This window comes from Aplidium turbinatum, chromosome 5 (genome assembly GCF_918807975.1).
Source record: "Aplidium turbinatum chromosome 5, kaAplTurb1.1, whole genome shotgun sequence".
Lineage (NCBI taxonomy): Eukaryota > Metazoa > Chordata > Ascidiacea > Aplousobranchia > Polyclinidae > Aplidium > Aplidium turbinatum.
Window position 1 is genome coordinate 461,866 of NC_137476.1, and position 22,255 is coordinate 484,120.

Sequence of the window (22,255 nt, forward strand, 5' to 3'; positions counted from 1 at the left end):
ATTTAATAACTTCAGGTCTGAGGGCTTGATCAGACGTAACGCATGCACTCCAGTCGGGCAGGCATGCGAGTTTATTTCAACACGTGACAGTCAACATGCAAACTTCGAATCACTGGAAGATCAACCCAAACAAAGTAAAACGTGTCAAATTTAATGTTAGCTTGAGATCATCAATAAAATATACAATCGATTAACATTTTGGAAAGTGTATTATTGTTCTCTCATTTTCTAAACCACACTCGTTAGTTTCTTCCGGTTTGATGGTTTGTTTGTTTTATTCAGCCAGCCAACGTGAATGTAACATCATTGCTAGAACTGCTTCTCCCATAACAGCAGATCTAGCCTGGAAGTAGCCTACTGCACAATCCTTCAGGGCCTTATTGTTTCAGCCACAAATTACTAGCTGGGTTTCGGTCGGACTAATATGAAGACTTTGGGAAACAAACAAACGATGATCGAACATGCCGCGCAATCGATTCAATAAACAACTCAGTTTGTCAGTTGGATGCTGATGCTTAGATTTGGTAGGACGGTGGTTGAGCAGCACTGGCTTGGAACTCTTGTTGTTTAGTCTGCGACATCGGTTGATAACCTTGCTGGGTATTCGGGGGTACCACTAAAACAAAAACAAGGTTGTTAACGTAATTTGTAAACCACTATGTTCAGTTCAGCAACCCATATAGCTCTAAAAAGGACCGTAAACATTCCTCTCCAGAGCAACGTACTGCTCATAATCATAAAAGAAATCAAATGCTATAGTCGAAGGGGCGCCATTCCGCAATTGACTTCACGCCTGCGTCTTGTCTAAGACACATGCTCTTGAGCGGTCTTGAACTGGCGTCCTATTGAATGTCAAGGCAAGGTTCTCACCACTCTCACCGTTCCGATGGCTCAGTTGGTCAAGCGCCTAATTTTACAAACAAAGAAACTGCAAAATCAAGCTGCGCTGGTTCGATTCTCGGGGTGTGCGCTTAAACAACATATTTCAACGACAGCTCTCCATTCAAAAGCATCTAGTGGATAGAATAATTCACAGAAAACACTTTAATAATCGGAGACTTCACTTTGTCAATCTGAGTGACAGGGCCTGCGCCAGTGGTTTGAAGCCTCCACAAGTATGCGAAACTGCCAGGATTAAGTTCTCAAAGAAGCTCTTTTCTAACAAAGAATTAATATTCAATTAATCAAAAGCAAGTTATGGATTTGTTCATGCTTGTATGTTTCAATCTTATAGTATTTCTTTAATTTGTCATTCTTATGATGTGAGTTTGGTTTTTGAATCTTTATCCTCGGATTGACAAAACCTTGATAGGTTATTCCTGGTAGTTTCGCATACTTGTAGAGGCTCTTGACGCATGGCCGGTTATTGAGATTGACAGAGTGAAGTTTCCGATTGTTGAAGTGTTGTTGCTAAGGAATTATTCCATCCATTAGGTGCCGCTGAATGGAGGGCAGTCCTGAAATGTGTTGCTCAAGCGCACTCCCCGAGAGCCGAACCAGCGCCGAGTGATCTTGAGCCGAGCACGTAACCACTGAGCTAACGGGGCGGAGTATTCCTTTCTATGTCACATTGTCGTAGTAGGTGATTGATTCAATTCACCGGCATTGTTTTCACGTAACTTGACCGAATCAACTCACTTTGGGCGGTAGGTTGGGTTGTCGTCACGTACATGAGTTGAGTTTGTCCGCCAGGTGAACCATTAGACTGTCAAAAAGTTGAAAAAAGGTTTGGTTTGATATTTTTATAATTTCATAATGTTTGATCGAACCATCTCTAGTGTGCGATAGAGCATAACAAGTCCATAGTGACGTTGTTGATTTCAACAAATAACAATGCTAGTACCCTCTGTCAGGATCGCTCCCACAAATAGTAGGCCCACCTGGCAACACCCGTTCGAAGTGCAACAGCAGAAGCTTGCGCTGACGATCAGGATAATGAATGCCAACAAGCTCAGGATCGTCAAAATGGAGTAGATTGCGCCAATCGTGGCCTGAAAGAAACATGAATGTAAGTTCGCAACTGTTCGAAAGAAAGTAACCACTCGGGCAAAGACGTTGAAATCAAACTTGCTTGTAGTTTGAAGGCACTCCTTCATGCCATGAATTTGAAGGCACCCTTTCATGCCATGAATTTGAAGGCACCCCTTCGTGCCATAAATTGATTAGGGGAAGTGATATAGAGACGGAAATCTTGGTTTGGGGTAAGAAGCAAGTTTGTACACTAAAGCTGTCCAAAAAGCTTTGTAATTTGATTTCAGGTGATTTGGAGTTGCTGGATGCGAATCTGAACTCAGTTTTTGCATTACTCAAGGCTACATCAAGTGTTAAAGGCAGGACAACATTTTTTTTTGCCAAAACCGACGCAGCATTTATTATATACTCGGTGGTACAGTATACCACTTGAATTGCATTGAAGAAAAGTTAAATTTGTAAGATTTTTTTTTAGAAAGTGAATGAATGTGCGAGAGGAATAGATAATTTTATATTGAAGTCGACAAAGTGGACAGAGAGGTGCTGCTCACTTTCCATATCTTCACATAATGTCATTTCTAATCAAAATTTGCTAAAACCATTACTTGTGCAACCTTTTTCTAATGTGTTTTACACAATAAGAAATTTGATGTGAGATTAATTCAGAATCCTAAAATTGCTCTAAATCAGCTCTTGAAGTGTGACCAGAATAAAAAAAAATTGTTGATTTGTAAAATTTATATCGAACATCGAACGAGTAGAGAGTAGAGTTGGTTGGTTTTTAATCTTTATCCTCGGACTGACAAAGCCTTGATAGGTTATTTCTGGTAGTTTCGCATACTTGTAGAGGCTTTTGACGCAGGGCCGCTTACCAAGATTGGCAGAGTGAAGTTTCCGATTGCTGAAATGCAGAGATGTACGTATACGCCGCAAATTCTACGCCGCATACTTGCGGCGTAGACTTTTTGTTTGCGCTAACGCTTGCGGCCACATTTTTTTGGATAGTTTGCGCTTGAGGCTACGCCGTAAAGTTTTCGCGTTTTTTTAGCGCATAGCGTTAACGCATACTTTTTAATGTATTTTTTTCGCTACAACACGCCAATACCTTCCAGCGCTGCAGTTGAAAGAATGTTTTCAATGGGCAAAGACATATTGGAACCAAAACACAGCAAAATGTCAGATGAACACTTTCAGATGCTTGTGTTTTTTCATGGAAATTCAAAATAAAACTTGTTTGTTTCGAGTGGTTTATACCGTGTGAATGTTTGGCACCTAGCAAACAAAATTAGTTTACGCTAGTGTATGCGTTGACGCTGACGTCGCCAACTTTTTTTACAAGTTGCGTTGACGCATACGGCGTATTGTTTTTCGAACGTTTGCGTTTACGCTGACGGCGTCAATATTTTTTGTATACCCGTACATCACTGCTGAAATGTTGTTGCCGGGAAATTGTTCCATTCACTAGCCCGCCTCTAAATTGATTGATTTGATTGACATTTTATTTGTTGCGAGTATAAACACACATATTCAACAAAATCGGATAAAACAAACGATAACGTAAAATGTGTTATGTGTGGATACTGCAACGGGTGGCTGCGAAGTGACCTGGAAGGTCTTCTAGTCGAGCAGCCACCCTCAACAAAAGAAAAAGTAACAAATTAAACATCAATGAAGCGAGGCAAAAGAATCTAAAACATAAATTTACGGTATAATTGCTTGAATGAACACAAAATACATCATGTAATATAAGTTCTACATAGTCCTGAAGATCATCATTGGTAAAATGATAGTAGTAAACTTTTATAAATTTTTTTAAATGAATTAGGTGATTTTTTTCTTATTTCCAATGGGATTGAATTCCAAATTTCCACTCCTGTATACTTGAAACTACGTTGAAGTATTGAAGATGAATATTGAGGAACATAAAAATTATCCTTGTCAATTGCATTTCTGGTATTGCGAGAATGTACATTTTTTGCTTTTTTAAAATAATTAGAAAAAGTACATGGTAGTGAATTGTTTTCATATTTGTGCATTAATTTTGAAGTTTCGAGTTTGAACAAATCTTTTATTTTAAGAACATTTAGTTGTTTAAAATATGGAGTCACGTGATCGGACCATCGACCTCCCGCGACTATTTTTATTGCTTTGTTTTGGAATGTTTGGAGTTTGTCGACATGCGTCTTAAAAGTGGAACCCCATATTGATATTGCATATTGTATATGAGGATGCACAAGCGAGTGATATAATTGAAGTCTTGTTTTCGGAGGAATGAAAGATTTCAATTTATACAAGATGCCGACGGACCGAGCAAGTTTCAATTTTATATCATCAATGTGGGGTTTAAATGAAAGTTGATTGTCAATAGTTATTCCAAGATATTTAGCGTGGTCAACTATTTCTAATTTATCACAAATGGAGAGCAGTCCTGAAATGCGTTGCTCAAGCGCACATCCCGAGAGCCGAATCAGCTTCATCTTGAGTCAGTCATGTAACCACTGAGCTAACAGGGCTAGAGAGCCAGTTTTAGCTTGCAACATCAATGACTGGATACCAAGGCTGGCTGAGTTTTTGATCCTAGAATCATCGCCAACTTGGGAGCATTGACAAAAAAGCGAGCTTAAAACTAAACCTAACTAAACTAAATCTTTTTCCGGTTTTAAATTTTTCTGCATTTGCTTATAACTTACGTTGAATTGAGTTATGTAGATGGCTCGAGAGATGGCGATGAAAAACATGGAACCGGTGAAGACTGAGGCGATAATGCTAAACGCCATGTGACAGTTGACCTAGAAAATAAGTTTGTTATCATTTGAAGAAATACATTAGCACAGTGGTTCCCAACCTTTCTATTAGTCAAAATAGGAAATATATGGGCTAACCAGAAAAAATTTGCAAGAAAACGTTTTATTGTTTTTTCCTTTGGCCTAACCTCAATAGAACAACATATGAAAAGTTTTTCAAGATTTGAGCATCATAAAGTCTGAAATCTGACGTCACAAACAGTGGCCTATTTCCGGTAAAAAAATCTCTCTAGACTGCCAATTGTGAACCAACATAGCTGTTTATCCATAATTTGTTGACAATGAATTCATAAAATAAGTGTCTAGTGTTGTTCTTTTACCATTATAATAGAATATAGATAGATTTTGCCTGTGTTACAATTGATATTATGACGTCATATTTATGTCATGATGCCTGTAAGAGATAGCCGCCTCTGAGCAAGCAGTTTCACTAACCGATTGTTACGACATGGAGCGTTGCGCAATATTTTCTCCGCTGTGACTGACATGTGCGAAGTGCTGCTGCCGATAAGAAGCTAGTTACAGTGTTACAGTTACTGTTACAGTTACAACTCTGGAATATGTTCTCCAAAGCTTGCGATATATGCTTCAGCAACTTCTAGTGGGAAAAGACACCCGTAATGAGCAGGCAAGTATAGGCCACTCAATAATTCAAGCAGTTCGTCCAATAACAGTCGTAGCTCCTTTACAGTTGGGACTTTCTGTACAGATGCACCAGCATTATCGCTCCAGGTTCCTCATTGACAGCCTATCTGCCATGGGTTATTGCTCTTCCTATTCTGAATTCCAACGCTTTGAGGAAAATGCAGCATCCACAGTTGCTCCGGACGTCCTTGGTGGACAGGCAACCATAGGAGATACAATGCTCCTGTTTGCTGCTGACAATGTTGACCACAACATAGTGACTTTAGATGGGAAGGGAACGTTCAATGGAATGGGAATGATTGCTGCTGTTATCCCTGGCAGGCAGGTCTGCTATACAATTGGTAGACAAAAATTGGGTAGTCTTAAAGTCATATACGAGACAAAAGTCCCTATTAAAGACTACTGTTTCGCCAAGTACGCACGCAGTAACACCAAGTTCAGAACGTTACCAAATCTGCGTGAAGCTTACCGCAGAACTGATTTGCTTTGGGAGTTGTCAATCAAATTTAATGTAAAAGTTCCAAACTGGAAAGGAATGATGAACACAATGTACAGTAGGCGTGAACATCCAGGGCAATCGTCTGATTTCTTCCTCCCAATGATCGATATGTACCCCGGCGACAAAACATGCATTCTATCCACATTTGACTTCACCTGCAAGCTCGTAACAAGGCACAACATTCAAACTGTTATAACTTTTGATTAGCCTTTGTTTTGAAAGGCTTCTAAAATTGTTAATGAAGTTGAAGACTCAAGTCCACTAAAAGATATTGTCTTGTTACTTGGTAGTTTCCATACACTCATGAATCTGTTGGGCGCCATCGGGACATTGATGGAGGGAAGTGGACTCAAGGTAGTCCTAGAAACAATCTATGGCGAGAATGCTGTGGTACACATGATGAAAGGAAAGGCTGTGCAGCGTGCGCTTTTAAGACATCTCCTAGTAGACCAGTGTCTCACCAAACAAATTGTCTCAGAGATCATTGAATGTGACCCAGAGTTTGAGATTTGCCTGCTTGAACTTGAGCACTTATACAGTCAAACCGAGGAAGGCATTATAGATGTCGCCACATTATCAAGATCAGCGTACATGGATATGCTTGCTTGTTCAGTTGTCGCAAAGAAATGTGAGTTGTCTGAAACTTCGAAAACTAGCAAGCTTTGGTTGAACTATCAGCGGATGTTGGGAATTGTCCGAGAACTTATCGAGGCCGATCGCACTGGATCATGGGAAATGCATCTCCATGCCGTATCCGACTGTCTGCCAATACCAGTGACGATCGGTGAGGGAAAGCAAGGAAAGCAGTGCTTACCTGAGCGAAAACTATGCAAAATATAATGACTGAATTCTAGGTTTAACTTCTTATTATTTTTATCAAGTCTATTTTAACTTGAAAATTACTGTGTTCGTGACTAGAATTACTCGTAACGCTTGTGAATAGTCTAAGTCCTCATCAAACCGCATTTCTTGCCTATAAATGCCAATTAACGCAAACGCTTTTGTCAGAAACCATCACTGAAGCTCCAGGGAAATCAACTTTCAAAGTTGCTTACCCTACATTGAAAAACGCCTTCGTTTTATCCAATCCTCAATCGTTTTGCAAAACGACACCAGCTGCTTAGCCAATCAGATGTGTTATCTGGTGTTGTGGTTAAAGTTGCTTTCCCAGTGACGTCATGCGTATCTCATAGTGGCTGCTTTTGGTTTCAGGCGAAAGGAATACAGCCTCTACGCATGAGTGATTTTCGGGCTTGTAACTATAGGTTACTGAGTACGCTGAAAATAAAGCTGGTTCTCTTACCAAAAAAAAACATAGATTCTACAATAAGACATGCAATTCCAAAGGGTACATTAACCAACCAGTACTGAAACAGCACAAGTGTTTTTTAAATTCTTTGGGTCAATAGACTGACATCACAAGTTCAGAGCAAACATACTTGTGTTCTTCAAGAATGGACTAGCTTAATTTATAGGCTAATTATTTGCTCTTTACTAGTGCACCAGTCCAATGCATGTCGTAAATGCTTACAGATGACATTGACAATAAGTTTTTGTGCTCAGTCTAAAAAAGCAGCCAACATTCTAAACTAGTCCCAGTTTGATTGATTGATTGAATCTTTATCCTCGGACTGGGAAAGTCCGAAGATTTTGTTTTGGAAATGCTCTCAGAGCGCACCAAATTGGAAGTGTTTTTCAAAAATTTCTGGGGGAGGCCCCCCAGACCCCCCGCTGGAAGTGTTGCCTTCGGGCTTCGCCCGACGATTACGCCCCTCGTGCCTACTACCTTGCTGCAGCATATTTCCAAGTTGCTTTCCCAATGGTTTAAGCCACCGAACGTCACTGGCCAATACTAGCTGCCGCGAGTCCAAATTATTTGAAGAAGTCAGCTTACCTATATCTCCAAACGATGACTGTCTTAGTCTTAGAGATTGAACACCTTAGTGTGTTTCAGATGTTCATGCAAGGACACCATGTCATTCGGCGAAGTGACAAATTGTGGGCTGGACTAAGTTGCGACTTGGTGATCAAAAAGACACTAATGAGATCTGAAAAGTACCAGGGGGCTTACACAAGGCAGTGTAATGACGGAACATCAGCGGGCCATCTGGACCATGTCGTCTCCTGTATCATCTGCCTACAATTGTGCTATGCAAGAATTTTGTGGGATGAGGTATACACTATACAAGCAGTGAACAGCACAAAGAGGAAACTTCAGCAAGAATTTCAAGGGCCACAGTAGATCGAACTAAACTGGCTACTACACTCGAACTCTTATAGCCCATTTAAAGATGAGATCACACTGGGCAATATCATTACTTGGATGAACGCAGACGCTGACGTGAATGTACACAATCTTTTTGCTGTTGGCATGGAAACTGTTGCCAAAATGAATGGCCAGTTGATATTTTCGTATTCACATAGACGGAACACAAAGGTGAAAACATTGGCATCAGCGAAGGCAGTCAAGGTTGCGGATGTGCGAATGATAGAACTATCACTCCTGCTTCAGAGGTTTGTGGCTGTGTCGCAGTCTGGAGACCTAAGCTTGGATGAAGTGATGCAGTACGAACTCTGCCCATACCCACCATCTTTGTTTGAAGCTCAAAATCTATTACGCAAGCCAGACAAACCTGCCCTGCTGGAAGCAATACGGAACTATGCCGCTTCTGTGGAAGATACTGTTCTTCGGACTGCACCAAAGACGGAGCACTACGTCCTAGTTAGGGGTTCTCTCTTACATCGACTGAAATGGACAGAAGGATGCACATATAGTTCAATTGTGGATGATTACGCATCTTTCACAACTGGGTTGTATGGTAAAGCAACTGTCGTTTTCGATCGATATCAAGGGCCCAGTACAAAGGATAACGCACACCAAAGACGGAAGACATCTGCTGCTAGAAAGGTCAATGTGACCGAATCTACCAAATTTGTTGGGAAGAAGCAAGACTTCCTGTCAAATGATGCCAGCAAGCAGTCATTCGTTGATATGATTAGCAACTCGACTAAAACAGTATGACTGTTATGTTGTGCAAGCAGAAGGGGATGCAGATGTAGACATAGTACGAGCAACAGTGGATTCATCTAAACAGAGAAACACCACGCTCATTGGAGAGGATACAGATCTCCTCACTCTGCTTCTCTACTATGGTGATGTAGACTGTAAAGATCTGTACCTCCGTTCAGACAAGGAGAAGCCAACTATCTACAACATCAGAGTTCTGAAAGATTTACTTGGGGACCAGGTCTGCACTGACCTGTTGTTTGTTCATGCATTTACAGGCTGTGATACATCTTCCATAATTTTTGGTGTTGGAAAAAAAATCAGTGTTTCAAAAAGTTATCAAGGGAGACTCTGTATTGCGATCATGCTCAAATATTTTTTGTGCACCACACTCTGAACAAGGTGATGTAGATGGATGTATTAATGTATTAATGGGACAATATCTGACTCGCTCGTATCGTTACGTTATGGCTATCTTTTCAAAAAAGTTGTGATATCAAGCACATTTATGACGCCTGAGCAGTTGCCGCCGACAGAATCTGCATTGAAATACCACTCATTACGCTGCTACTTGCAAGTGATGGCATGGATGGGCCTAAGTACCCAAGTGGACGCTGAGAAATGGGGTTGCAAAATTCAAGGGGATAAGCTATTACCAGTGATAACGGACAAAAACCCTGCTCCTGACAGTCTACTACAAATGGTTCACTGTAATTGTTCAACTGGGTGCAATACACCAAGGTGCGGTTGTAAGAAGTATGGACTTGAGTGTACCAAGGCATGTGGTCCTTGCCAGGACGGCAACTGTGCAAATATTAACAATACACCCATTCTAGAAGATACTGATGACTGATTTATAACTCACACCTGATAAGACAGTTTTGTGACTTCTGGTTTATCAAAGTCTTCTTTGAACGTATTTAGTAATAGAAGAGTATGAATATACGTACGTATGAATGAAGATATTAGCATATTAATGTCATCGGAGATGAGGCAAACTGATTAAGTTTACTGTGAGTATCTTTCGCACACGGTGTTTTTTCCAAATCTCCACAGACTTTAAAATTGTAAATATTCGGGTAAATAGTTGAAAGCGTCATGATGATGTAATTGATGACGTTAAAAGTGAACGTTAGAGTACTGTGGTAACTGTTAAGATTACTGGGGTAATGCAGTTTATGGTTAAATTTTATATTTTTATCGGTTAAGAATCAGTGTTTTTTTGGATTTGGTATATATACGAGTATTTCGGTAAAATGGCGGCCATCTTGAATTACGTAATATTTAGACCCTTTGTGATGCTCGAATTTTGGAAAACTTTTTATATGTTGTTCTCTGAACCGAAAACTAATGGAAAACACCAAAAAACGTTGTCTTGCAATTTTTTTCTGGTTGGTCAGCATAATGACCCTACTATATGGCCAAGTACTGTCTTTAAACAATTACTATTAAGTCTGCGGATTTCTAACTTTCTAAAGTTGATCCTGATTCTGAGCAGAGATTGTACAAAATATTCTCTTTAATATGTATATGAATGTCAGTGATTTAATTGAAGTAGCCTACTCAGTGGTGCCGAAGTTAGTTGAGGATTGGGAAGGGATAAATCAAAATTTTATCAAATTTTAGACGATTTTGAACATTGGGAGGGATACATATTTTGATACATAATTTTAGTGGTAGGCTACTGGTATTAAGTTTATTAAACAATCACCGGACCTCGGTAAATTAGCTTTTAACAGCATAATATACAGATAAGAAATCATGGAGATAAAAGTGCTACCAGTGCGCTTGTGAATGACTGCTGCAAGATTAAGAAACAAGCAAAAGAAATTGATACCTCCAGCGGGATTCAAACCTATAACCTTCCAATGAATACTTAGTTTTTCAAAAAAAAAAACAGAAGTTATACTTTTCTTCTAGCCCTCTCCTCCTTCACTAGAATCACTACACTTAGTGCACTATAGGACAAAGTCACTAGTCAGGAGACTGAAAACAATTGAAGCTACAGAAGAACATCTGCAAATTTATGACAAAATAATAACTTTCAAACACATCATAAGAACTTGTTACAACCGAACATATTGCGTCTTACGGTAGTGCGCATTGACAACTCAGTAGCAATGTCATTTATGCTGATGTCATTAAGAATGTTTTGGTGAATGTTGCAAACAATGCTAGCATTCAACCTTTCCTGTCCCAAAGTACTTCTCGCAGCCAGGTTTTCAATCTACAAAGATTAGAAAACAACCTCTCACAATCAACAGAGCTCACCGGGAAAATTAAGAGGACCTTAATCAGCTGGAGTATTTGAGAATGGAGAGGTTTTTCCAACTGGGACAATGCCTGATAAGCTCTTTTAGCATCTTACAAGATTTTGCTCCTGTTGCGTTTCTGAATGAATCAATTTGATAATTCATCGATTGCATTGATTGTCTATTCAGCTCTGGATAATTTTTGACCATTTCAGGAACTAGGCCAGTCTTGAAAATTCGTGCAAGTTCTTTATACTTTGCCGAATCGGAATTCAGGCTACTTTCAAACCGTTCGGTCAGTTCAGAGATAACTCTGTCCATAAACTGATTGTAAAGTGTTTTATAATGCAGTAAAAAGTGTCTGCAGTAGCTGCCATCGAGTCTCCACCCAATCTTTCAGGGACTCTTCTTTGCCGTGGTGCTTGCAAAGGTGTAATAAAATTAGCAGCAAGTTTTTCCGGAAGTGAAACTGCATTTTTGTAATTGTTCTCAAACTCCAAATCACGATATTTCTCTATAGTGATTTTCAAGGTCTGAAACAGCTCTTCACAAGAGTCAATGTCAAGCTTTTCCCCTTGCAACGTGGTACTAAATTGCTCTATAAGTGCCAAAGGCTTCAAAATCAGCACGGCCCAAATATGTTTCTGCAGTTTCTTCATTACTGCAGTGCTGTGGCCAGTGACCTGGTCCAACTCGTTCTTAAGACCTTCAATAAAGGTCCTTCATTGTCTAGCGTCCAATCCAAGACAATTTAGAACTGTGATCAAAAATCAATAGCCTAAAAGAAAAACAACAGCAATTCGAGATGCTTGCAAACATCTAAATCGAAGTAAAACTTCATAGCAAATAATTTTTTTTAAATTATTGAGGGGGGATGCTACCAAAATATTGGGGGGATATATCCCCCATCCCCCCTACTTCGGCACCACTGCTACTTTTACTAAAATCAATGCATTTAGGGCCCCCCACTTAAAACGTTTCATGGAATCCAAACAGGATTCAACAAACGATACTTTATCCAGAATATTTATTGAAAACTAAGACAGTCGCTTGAGATATGAAGAAGAGATGCAAAAAAAAAAGCAAATTACAAAACCTGCTTTTCCATTTGGTGTCATACTCACCAGACATCGACTGCTGCTATGGCCTCCAGCTGGTACCCCCAGTCCTCCGGCAACTATTATCTGCAAATAGATAAGTATTGTTCTTGAAAGTGAACGTCTGACCTTTTATTGATAAGAATGGACTTAGTTCTGGAAACAAAGTTTGTACATAACTAATCCACTAGCATGTCCAGCTTCGTTAGCTCAGTGGTTATGCACTTGGCTCAAGATCACGGGGCGTAAGTTCGACTCTCGGGGTGTGCGTTTGAGCAACACACATTCAGAACTGCTCTCCATTCAGCGGCAACTAGTGGATGGAATAATTCCCCGACAACAAGACTTCAACAATCGGAAACTTCACTCTGCCAATCTCGGTAACCAGCCCTGCGTCAAAAGTCTCCACAAGTATGCGAAACTACCAGGAATAACCTATCAAGGCTTTGTCAGTCCGAGGATAAAGATTCAAAAACCACATTATTATACATAACTAATCCACTAGCATGTACTTGTGCGTTGTCATTCGCGCAAGTAGTCCGCCAATTTTTGAAATTACTGTAAACTTTCGACTATTATTGCTTTCTACTGCAACGGTTATGGAGAAAAGTAGGAGAGTTCTTAATCTGGACGTTATGTAAGAAAAACGTTAGTCAGGAAAACAACTAAGTCAGAAAACACATTTTTTTGGAGAATAATATATCCCCAAACTAATTTCATCCAAACTAATGGTAATGGCCATTAACCTTTTTCTTTGCTGCACCCCTTGAAGTCAACAACCAAATCTCGCATTCCTTTATGCAACAAAAATGTTTAAATAGAAATACCAAAAAAATAAATCAGCCCACAACCTGCAACTGCAAAATCTTTTATGCCACTCGAAAATAAAACTGGCCCAATTTGGCGTAAAAACATGGAACTGGCAACCCTGGAATCAGTGTAGCGATCGTGTTTAAATATTTCGTTTATATGTGAATGCGACGTCATTTTATGCACACCACTTCTAATCACTCTTCGTGTGTTGGGCGTCGTGGAGATGCTGTAAGTTGTGATTTGTGTTTTACATTTTTCTTTACTCGCTTGATTGTGGAAGGCTTTCTCATAAACATCGTTATTACTGTTAGGAAAGATACTTCTAGGACTTAGCAGCATTTCTCTGTTTCAGCGGATGTTAGCGTATGCACTTGAGATGGGGATGTTGTGTAAATAAATTTGGGTTTTTTCATGGTTCAGAGTTTCGTTTATGCAGATGTGTCGTTAAATACAAAGATTATTGCATTCGCCTTGGCTAAACTGATCTTTGAATTTTTCATAGACAAATCTCCTCAGTATTGATCTTATTAGAAGAGAACAAAGGTTTACAGACAGGTATCATGAAAGTGAAAGATTTCAACCTTATGTTTTCAAACATGGACAACTTACCCACAATCCGCACCAAATTCCTTCTCCGATTGCTCCATTGTACACAATTCCCACTAGAATGGCTCCACAGATCATGCATAAAGATCCCAGAACTATTTCTGCTATCTGAGAACAAAGTATGCGGTTACGTTACGTGATGCAGCAGTTGCTATGTAGGCTACAATGCAAGAACATCCAATGATCAATTTATCACAGTGACAATTGATTACGTGACAATTCTTCATTAACGCTTTTGATTATTTATAAAAGTTAAACGTCACACACGGTAAAAACAACATTAGTAAATCTACATTCCTGAAAGATGAAAAAACATTTATTATCTCGTTTCTCTGTACGCTAAAAGTACAAACATGGACGCTTTCACACGGTTTCGAACTCTCTACCTTGAGATTACACTGAACCAGTTCAAAACTACAATCTGCTCACTCATGGCAACACACACTTGGATACAAACACACACATATATGAATCTGATGCAACTGTAATGAACGACAGTAGAGCGAACAGAGCGTATGTAGGAGAGTAGACACGAAGATTTATGCGGAATCTGATCAAGAGTAACAAGGTATATTCATGCACTGATGTTACTCTGCCACTAAGTTAAATCAATACCAACTCACTGCTAATCCTCTCACAGTCCTCCAATGCTTCACATCCAGTCCAGGAGGAGTGATTGGCTGCTGTACCGTTGTCACGGCAACGTTAGGAGGAACAGTTGCCATTTCAAGTAACAGTGTGATCAATTATTTGCTAACAGTTTTTTTCAAATTAACAATTGTCTAGGTATTTAGAATCCACGAGGTTACAGTAATTTATGCGATCACGTTTGCGAAGCGGCGAGTGGAAAGTCACGCTTAACGTAGAGCAGGCACATGCAACGCACCGCCCGTGAAGTGACGTAACAAAGGGATGCAAGGCGTGGCACTCAAGTGGAGACCATTTCAAGGTAGGAGCCGAACTTGACGAGGTATAGAATTTTTCTGGGAAGGTTATGAATACAATCCGTCAAACAACAAGGTCAAAACAAAATTATACGGCAGGAATGTTAGACCTATTGTGCAGGTCAAAGCGTACCACAGAAAATCCAAGATTAATGAATCGACAGCCCGCGACGGGATGAACACGAAGAAAGAGCTAAATTCTAACCAAAAAAATAAGAGTAAAATCTGGGTGTCTTTTATGTTAAAAATATTCGATATTTGCAAAACATTAAACACCGTGAGATTATTTTGGCCAAGACAAGGTTTCATTTCGTTTACTTTTTATTGTGTTGTTGATCCTTCAAGACCAACTCCACTTCCTCGTAGTAAGGATCGGGAAACCCTGGAGCAAAGCCCTAGCAGACTAACAAAGACCGGTGTCACCGCCACATGCCCGATAAACAAAAGCACAACCAGGCAGCACCAATTAAACAGGCAGCTAGCAGAGCGCCCTTCCACGTGCACAAAACAAGATATTCAAAAGCATGCCCACGAGCTGCGTGCAAAAATGGATTGTGTGCAACCGCTTGCACTTGCACGTAATTAAAGCGAGAGAGTTTAAATGCGCGTTTGAGCAACTTGTGTTTCTTCTAAAGGCATGTATGACTGGTTTTGAGTGTGCTTTTGCTGGCTGAAATTTTATTGCTTATTGAAACTTTTTAAAATTTTGTTGTGTATTTTGGTTTGTTTCGTTAAAGCAACGCACCTTGATTTCGTTCCCCTTTTTAGGTCTTCTTTGCGTTTTTGTTAATAATCGTTTTGTTTCACAATATATTTTGGTTGCACGCCATTGGCGTAGCCAAGGGGGGGGGGGGGGTTTGGGGGTTTCAACTCCCTCCTTGGCACGCGTGTGACGTCACGCTATCGAGAATGATACTTTCAATCGCTTTATGTCTCTAAAACAAAGTTTGCCTAATTTTAAACAAAACTGCATTAAAAGAGCGAGTTTTTCCAATACCAAACATTCAAATATCTCAGCCAGGAATTAGCAACAAGAAAACATAGAGACTTAACTTTATTTCCGAAAAATGCCGAAGAAAACATCTCATCTTTTTGCTATGCCACCGGACAGCACCATTTTACAGGAATATTTATACCCACATTTTTGTTGAAAATGCTCTCAGAATGCATCAAACTGAAAGTAATTTTTCAAAAATTTCTGGGGGAAGCCCCCCAGACCCCCGCGACTGGGTGTCGTTTTAGACGAACGCGCTGCCGGGCTTCGCCCGCCGGCCATCCATAGGCGTAGCCAAGGGGAACGAAAGGGGCCATGCCCCCCCACCCAAGTTTTTAAAATTTGGATTCCGAAGTTGAGCCCTTTGTTGAAAATACAACAAAATTTGTAGAAATTTATAACGTTTTCCAAGACATCTGGCTATTAACACCCCCAGGACTTGTTTTAGACACACAGAAAGACACTAATAAATTTTCTAAATCGTAAATCGCGCAAAATTTACGCGATTTACGTTTGTTTTAACTAATTTGTGGAAGCAATTTCAGAATGGCTTACTCTGTTGGGTTTTTGTGTAGCTGAGTTTTTGGTGTTCTCTAATTTTAGCCACAGTTTTTGCCTGTTCGTGTGTAAGAGCTACCTTTAATAAGTTAATAGCTGTTTATCTGCTAATAAATTTCATACAAATATTACAAGTGTTTCCAGAAAGCGCTATAATCCATTGTTTGAGTGTAATTTTGCAAAAATTTTCCGGGGGATCATGCCCCCGGACCCCCTACAATACGCGTGCCTTCGGCACGCTCTAACCCCCCCACCAGGTTTATTGCTTCCCTTGCACAACCCACCATGATACGCCACTGCACATCAGGTGGCGATGGCTTAAATCAAACACTTTGTCGTTCTCTTCAATTCATCAAATATTTGCCCCTCCCTAATTTTTTTCTGGCTACGGCACTGGGGCCGTCAAACGCCCCTCCCCGTTTTGCTGTGACGGTCAGAAATAAAATCAACTAAACTAAGCATTACAATTACATTGTTTTGAAATTTTAATATGACAATTATAGGCCTTATTACAAATACACAAAAAGTTTCAATTACAATTACATAAAAGTGTGTAATTAATTATAATCAATTATCACTACAATTGTAATTGAAACCAACACTGGTTTCGAACACACTTTAAGGCTCTTGTTTTGTCGCTTTTACCTTTTGCCAGAATTCTGTTGTGTTACAACAAGTGACATTTTTTGGTTTGATGGTCCGAAACAAAACATGAAACAGTATCATACCGAACCAAAAGTCATAGTCACGAGCTTAGCGTACGCACCACCCTCGTAAACCAACAAGCAACAAGCCACCAAATCCTTCATGAACCCCCTGAACCATCCTCATAAACCCTCTCATGAGCCCCCTGAACCACCCTCATAAAATCCCTCATGAACCTTCCTCATGAGTCTCTGTTATAAACTCAAATAAACCCCTTCATAAGCTCCCTGATGAACCTCCCAGATGAAACTCCTTATAAAACACTGCTACAATGCTACCGACGGATCTAAACTACTCTACTCGTCGATGAATAGATTGTTGGTTGTAAATTACAGTACTTCCCAGTTGTAGAAAGTCTAGCATTCAAATTTCTGCATGTGCAACGCTTCCTTCTTAACTTGTTTAAATGAAATGCTGTTGCAGGTTGCACAAGCAGATGAATGCAGCATACCTGCCTGCCTGCTGCGCCTAAGGCGATCAATTATATGCGAAACTTCCTGGCGAACATTTTGAAAGCTTTGGCGTTTACAAACGTTCAACTCGCCCTTGCAACTGCGCTGGATCTGTTCATTGCAACGTCGCGTTCGGCCTTCGAGCGTAAAATCAGTGACGTTACAAATAACTCACATCGCTGTGCTTTGGGAAATGTACCACTCAATCGCAATAGAACGATGTAACTTTGTTCGTTTAACGTTTCATAACGTCACGCAGACGATGGTAAGGAGAGTTTCAATCCCACTGAGAGCTTCTATCGCGATATCGTCATCAGCCAACAACAAAAGAAATGAAGCCGCTCGAACGCTCGAACATCAACGCTGGCGGTTAGTAGGAAATCCTTGAACGCGAACATTGGCTTGTTCGAATGTTCGTATGGTGACGTAGTCGTAGACAATCACAATGAAATCGATGCCATCGCGGTTTCGCTCAGGCAGAAGTGCGATTCTACAACGCACTAATGGCGTCCCCTGAAAAGAACCAAATTGAATTATTAAAGCCTGATTTTTGTTTGTGACGTCATAAGCAGCGCTGCCATTGGCTAGTCAACAGATCAATAGAATGAATCGATAAAAGTAGAAGCCAAGCTGCAATGCGTTTGTTTTTCAACAACACAAATTGACGCTAGGAAGTTTGACTGCCTCATTGATCGTCTCAACGTTCCCTCCAAGTTAGGTGTAATGTACGTAAGCACGACACAACATTAGGCTTCTTTTGAAACGAGGTCGCGAGAAAGACTTGCAAGTTCAGGTCTACATCATATACAAGTCTCGAATCGTTATGATGTTTCGGCAGATGAATGAGATGAAGACAACAAAGTATCAAAGCCCCATCATTGCAGTTTTGTCACCATTTCCCTGCGTTGCTTTTTTCTGGATTCTGCAAATGAAGTTGCAGAGGGCGTTTGTTTTTTGTTTTTTTCGAGGGGAGGCTATTTGTTAGGTCTGACCTGGGTTTGGGCATTTAAGTCGTAACATACAAAAAACGGAAGGTAAAGTGTGGTACAAAATCTATACAACAGGACGATCGCTCCTTCTCAACCTCAGGGTCAGTTAAACTGATTCTCAAACATAACATGCCCCCAACCAGCAATTCATTTTTTTTCTACAGTGGTTTACAGCAGGGCTTCCCAAACGTTTTTGCTCGCGACCCCTTTCAATCTCCTAAAATTTTCCGCGACCCTTCATGGTAAAAATGATAATCAGTGCGAAATATGCGTTTGTGATATTTATGGAAAGGTTTAATTCGAATGAAACTAAAAACAACCTAACGATACTCGAAGCCTACCACTTTACATTTTACAATTTACACGTAGCTTACTGGAAAAGAAACTAAAAACCAAACACATTTATTCAGTGTGATGGATACGACCGCTTTTTGCTACAAAGCAAGTCCAGTTGTGGGTTAATACTTGTTAATGCTAGCAGCGGATGTGGCTTTGGAATCCCATAGTCTAATGTGGAAAAGACGTGGGCATAATCACATTGTATGGAGGGCGGAGAACATCGTCTTTTTAGCTTGTCTTTTCTAATGTTTTGTTTTTCCTGAGCTTTTTGTATGCTGTTTTTTTCGAAAAATTCTGTTCTTTTACTAGTTTTTTTCCTCCATAATGACATGTCACTGACAAGTTGTTTCCACGATTCTACATCAATGTTTGCTTGGTTGAGGAAGCCTTTAGCTGGTCATTGTAATTAAATCGTTGGTGAGAAGATTCTCCCAACCAGTGCTTAGCATTTGCTTCAGTTTTTGCGGCTGAAAATGTTCAACACAAGTGCGTCGATACAAACAGCAGGAGTGCGGTTAGCCCTACTGCTGAATCAGAGAATGGTAGATATTCCGCTTTAACGCAAAGCCAAAAAGTGTGAAGCTTTTCTGCACAAAATGGTATTCCGCTGTATCAGCTTGCAACTTGCAAAGTTGAGTCTAAAGTCAAACAGTCAGGAATTTCCGAATGGGAGGTGGAATTATAATTTTAGATAAGCTTGAGCGCGAACAACCCATGAACCCGACAGCTGCTTACCTAGCTTGCAAATCATTCTTTCGTGCAATCTGCAGACCTTGAATCAACGCAAAAAAAGACAAAAAATAGCAATCTCTGATTACAGCGGTATTCCGCTGTAACGCATTCACTACAGACGCATTCACTAACGCATTGATTACAGCGGTAGCCTATTCCGTTGTAACGCAAAGCCAAAAAGTGTGAAGCTTTTTGCACAAAATTTATAAATTTCAAGAAAATTTAAACTTCAAATCAGAACCCGGTACTTTGTTGTTGCGTTGTAAATAGATTACTGTGTCAAGGTAACAATAGTTGAAATCGTTTAACATTGGTCAAATTGCTTGTGTTAAATCTAGTAAATTAACTGATATTTCTGATAAATTTATTTTCTTTTCGTGTTAACATGTACTTTAAAAATGTCGTCGCTAACTATTGGATACGCTACTTTATTACATTGTGTTATAATCACTGAAATCATATTGAATTGATATTAATAACAGTACCGTCTATTAATTTTGGTTACTTAGCCTACTATAGTAATTTCAATTAGTATAGGCCTACTTCGGTTGATGTTCATTGTGATGGCTGTTTTGCTTAGAACATTAAGTCTGTTCATAACTTCATAACTTCATAAATAGATTAGGTTTTGGATCCAATGTAATTTGGTAGAAAATACTTCTGAAACTGTTTCAACAGATTTGACAAATGGTTAATAACCAGAGGTCTAATAACATTTAATTTTACATCATTGTCAGCCAAAAAGTCTTCAGTAAATGAGAACATTTCAAATGGACCATTTTCAACCTAGTGTTCATTTTCAAGCATTTTCAAGCTGATGTTTAAACTTTTTGTCCTTACTTTTGATGAACGCTTCAAATTTAGAATTCAATGTAAAAACATTGATGTTTTCTGCTTGGAAGACCCGTTAAGTTCGTTCAGTTTTTCAAGCAAATTTGATAAATAGCTTAAGCTTAATTTTAAAAACCAGATGTCATTACGAAAATGGTGGACTCAGTCTGATTTTTATTCCTTAGAAAATCACGACTCCAATTTAAACACTAATAGCCTTTTAAAGCTTTTAACTTTTGAAAGCTATCTTACTTCACATTGCAAGAAAAAGGCTTTAATTCTGATTTCACTTTACCACATCAATTTCTAAAAATAGAAGTATTGAGTGCGCCACTCTCCAAGTTTACAACTTGCACAGAAGTGTTAATATAGAGTACTTTGTGAAAAATCGGTACACTTTCTGCGACCCCTAAAGTTCGTTACGCGACCCCTTGCGGGGTCGCGACCCCCAGTTTGGGAAGCCCTGGTTTACAGTAAAGTGTGTAGGCTTTGAATAATTGCAAAACATGGACTGAATGGCTGGTTGGTATTAATTTGTGCATGGTTTTATTGTTTGAACCATCAGTGACAAAGCAATCAATTCATCAAACTTGTGATTCCAACTGGTTGCTTCTATTCGATTGAAATTGACGCTGAAAAAAACATAATTCAAACTCAGAAGCTCTCTTTGCGATTGCATCCGATTAGACAGGAAACAAATTGCTTGAATTCTGCAATTGTTTGGCTATGAATTGTGAGCAAGGCTGTGAAGAGATAACTTTTGATCGAAAAGAAACAAATTTCTTTCTAAGTTTAATTTGAAACAATCGTTTGCGGGGCGTAGCCAGCTCAACATTCGGGGGAAGGTAACTGCTCCCTATGCCTCCCCTGACTGCGCTCCTGATAATGTATTCACTTCCTTCAAGTATGATTGTTGTGGATGCTGAGAAGACAAGTTGTTCATGAAAAATCAAAATCGCTTCAATTTGAGGATTTCTCATTTCAGCAAATGCTTACCCTCGCAAAAAAGACGGGAAATTACGCTTTTGTGTCCTGAATGCATTGACGACACAAAAATTGGCTTCTTCAGCTTTTCTTTCTGTTTTGGTTCTAACATTTCGCAATTCACCGACTGTTACGACTTTATTCATTCGGATTAATAGAATATTTCTTTCTCTTCAAATTTAGAAATAGCATTTTCGATGCAGTTTGCGGTTGACGGCGTTACTGCAAAAGCCATCTTTTGTAATTGATAAACACCCACAAACAAAATGCGCACAAACTACTGCTGGATGATAGACTACGCCACAATTCATCATAAAGATGTTATTCCGAACCAAAGACCCAGAAAAACAGTTTTGTTTTATATTGGTTCCGAAATCTGCACACGTTGAATCAATGGCAAAAGTGATTTGCTGATTTGGAACAAAGTGATTGCTGTTCCCATTGTGCAAACATTTTGATAAAAAGTAATCAAGTTTTGGCCACAGATTTCTGGTCCACTTAGGCTACTCTAGTTAAACGAGAATCGACTCACATTGCCAGTAACTTATCGACAATACTGGGTAGAGGCTCACACTGAAGTTGTTTTGTGTAAAGTCTTGCTTGTGAAAAAGTCTAAGTATAAACACAAAACTGAATTATGTTTGCAAAGTATTATATTCTTAAATTAACCATAGTTCTTCAACAACAACAAAAATACTTTAAACAGCTTTCATCTGATAAAAACTATGTTTGATGTCATCGCGAAGGAACAAATAGCTGTGAAAATCACTTCGAGCAATTCTTTGTTATGATTTTCACTTTTTATTATGCAAACCAAGGTAAACCTTAATAGGCTATACAAACTTTTGTGTCAAACGATGAAAATCATTTTTCCCTTGTTTTTAATTAGCTTCATGAGACAAGGAAAAGGTTCCGTATCAGAATAATGCTATTCAGCATATTTACCTTATTTTGTCAGATATGCATTTTGTGCAACAATGGTTTAGAAAAATTGCTGAGTATGGCATAGGGTTTTAGATGCAGAAAGAAAATG

The 22,255-nt window shown here is 39.4% G+C and overlaps 1 protein-coding gene across 1 annotated transcript; it reads right to left on the reverse strand.

The window, feature by feature from the left end:
- Positions 1-56: 56 nt before the first annotated feature.
- LOC145769895 (uncharacterized) lies at positions 57-14,729 on the reverse strand. Its single transcript, XM_082581436.1, has 7 exons — positions 14,318-14,729; positions 13,698-13,802; positions 12,303-12,362; positions 4,662-4,760; positions 1,881-1,991; positions 1,639-1,705; positions 57-616 (listed from the first exon to the last, which is right to left on the reverse strand). Exons 1-7 carry the CDS (start codon positions 14,417-14,419, stop codon positions 516-518), a joined length of 645 nt encoding a protein of 214 aa, XP_082437562.1. The 5' UTR covers positions 14,420-14,729; the 3' UTR covers positions 57-515.
- Positions 14,730-22,255: the final 7,526 nt, after the last annotated feature.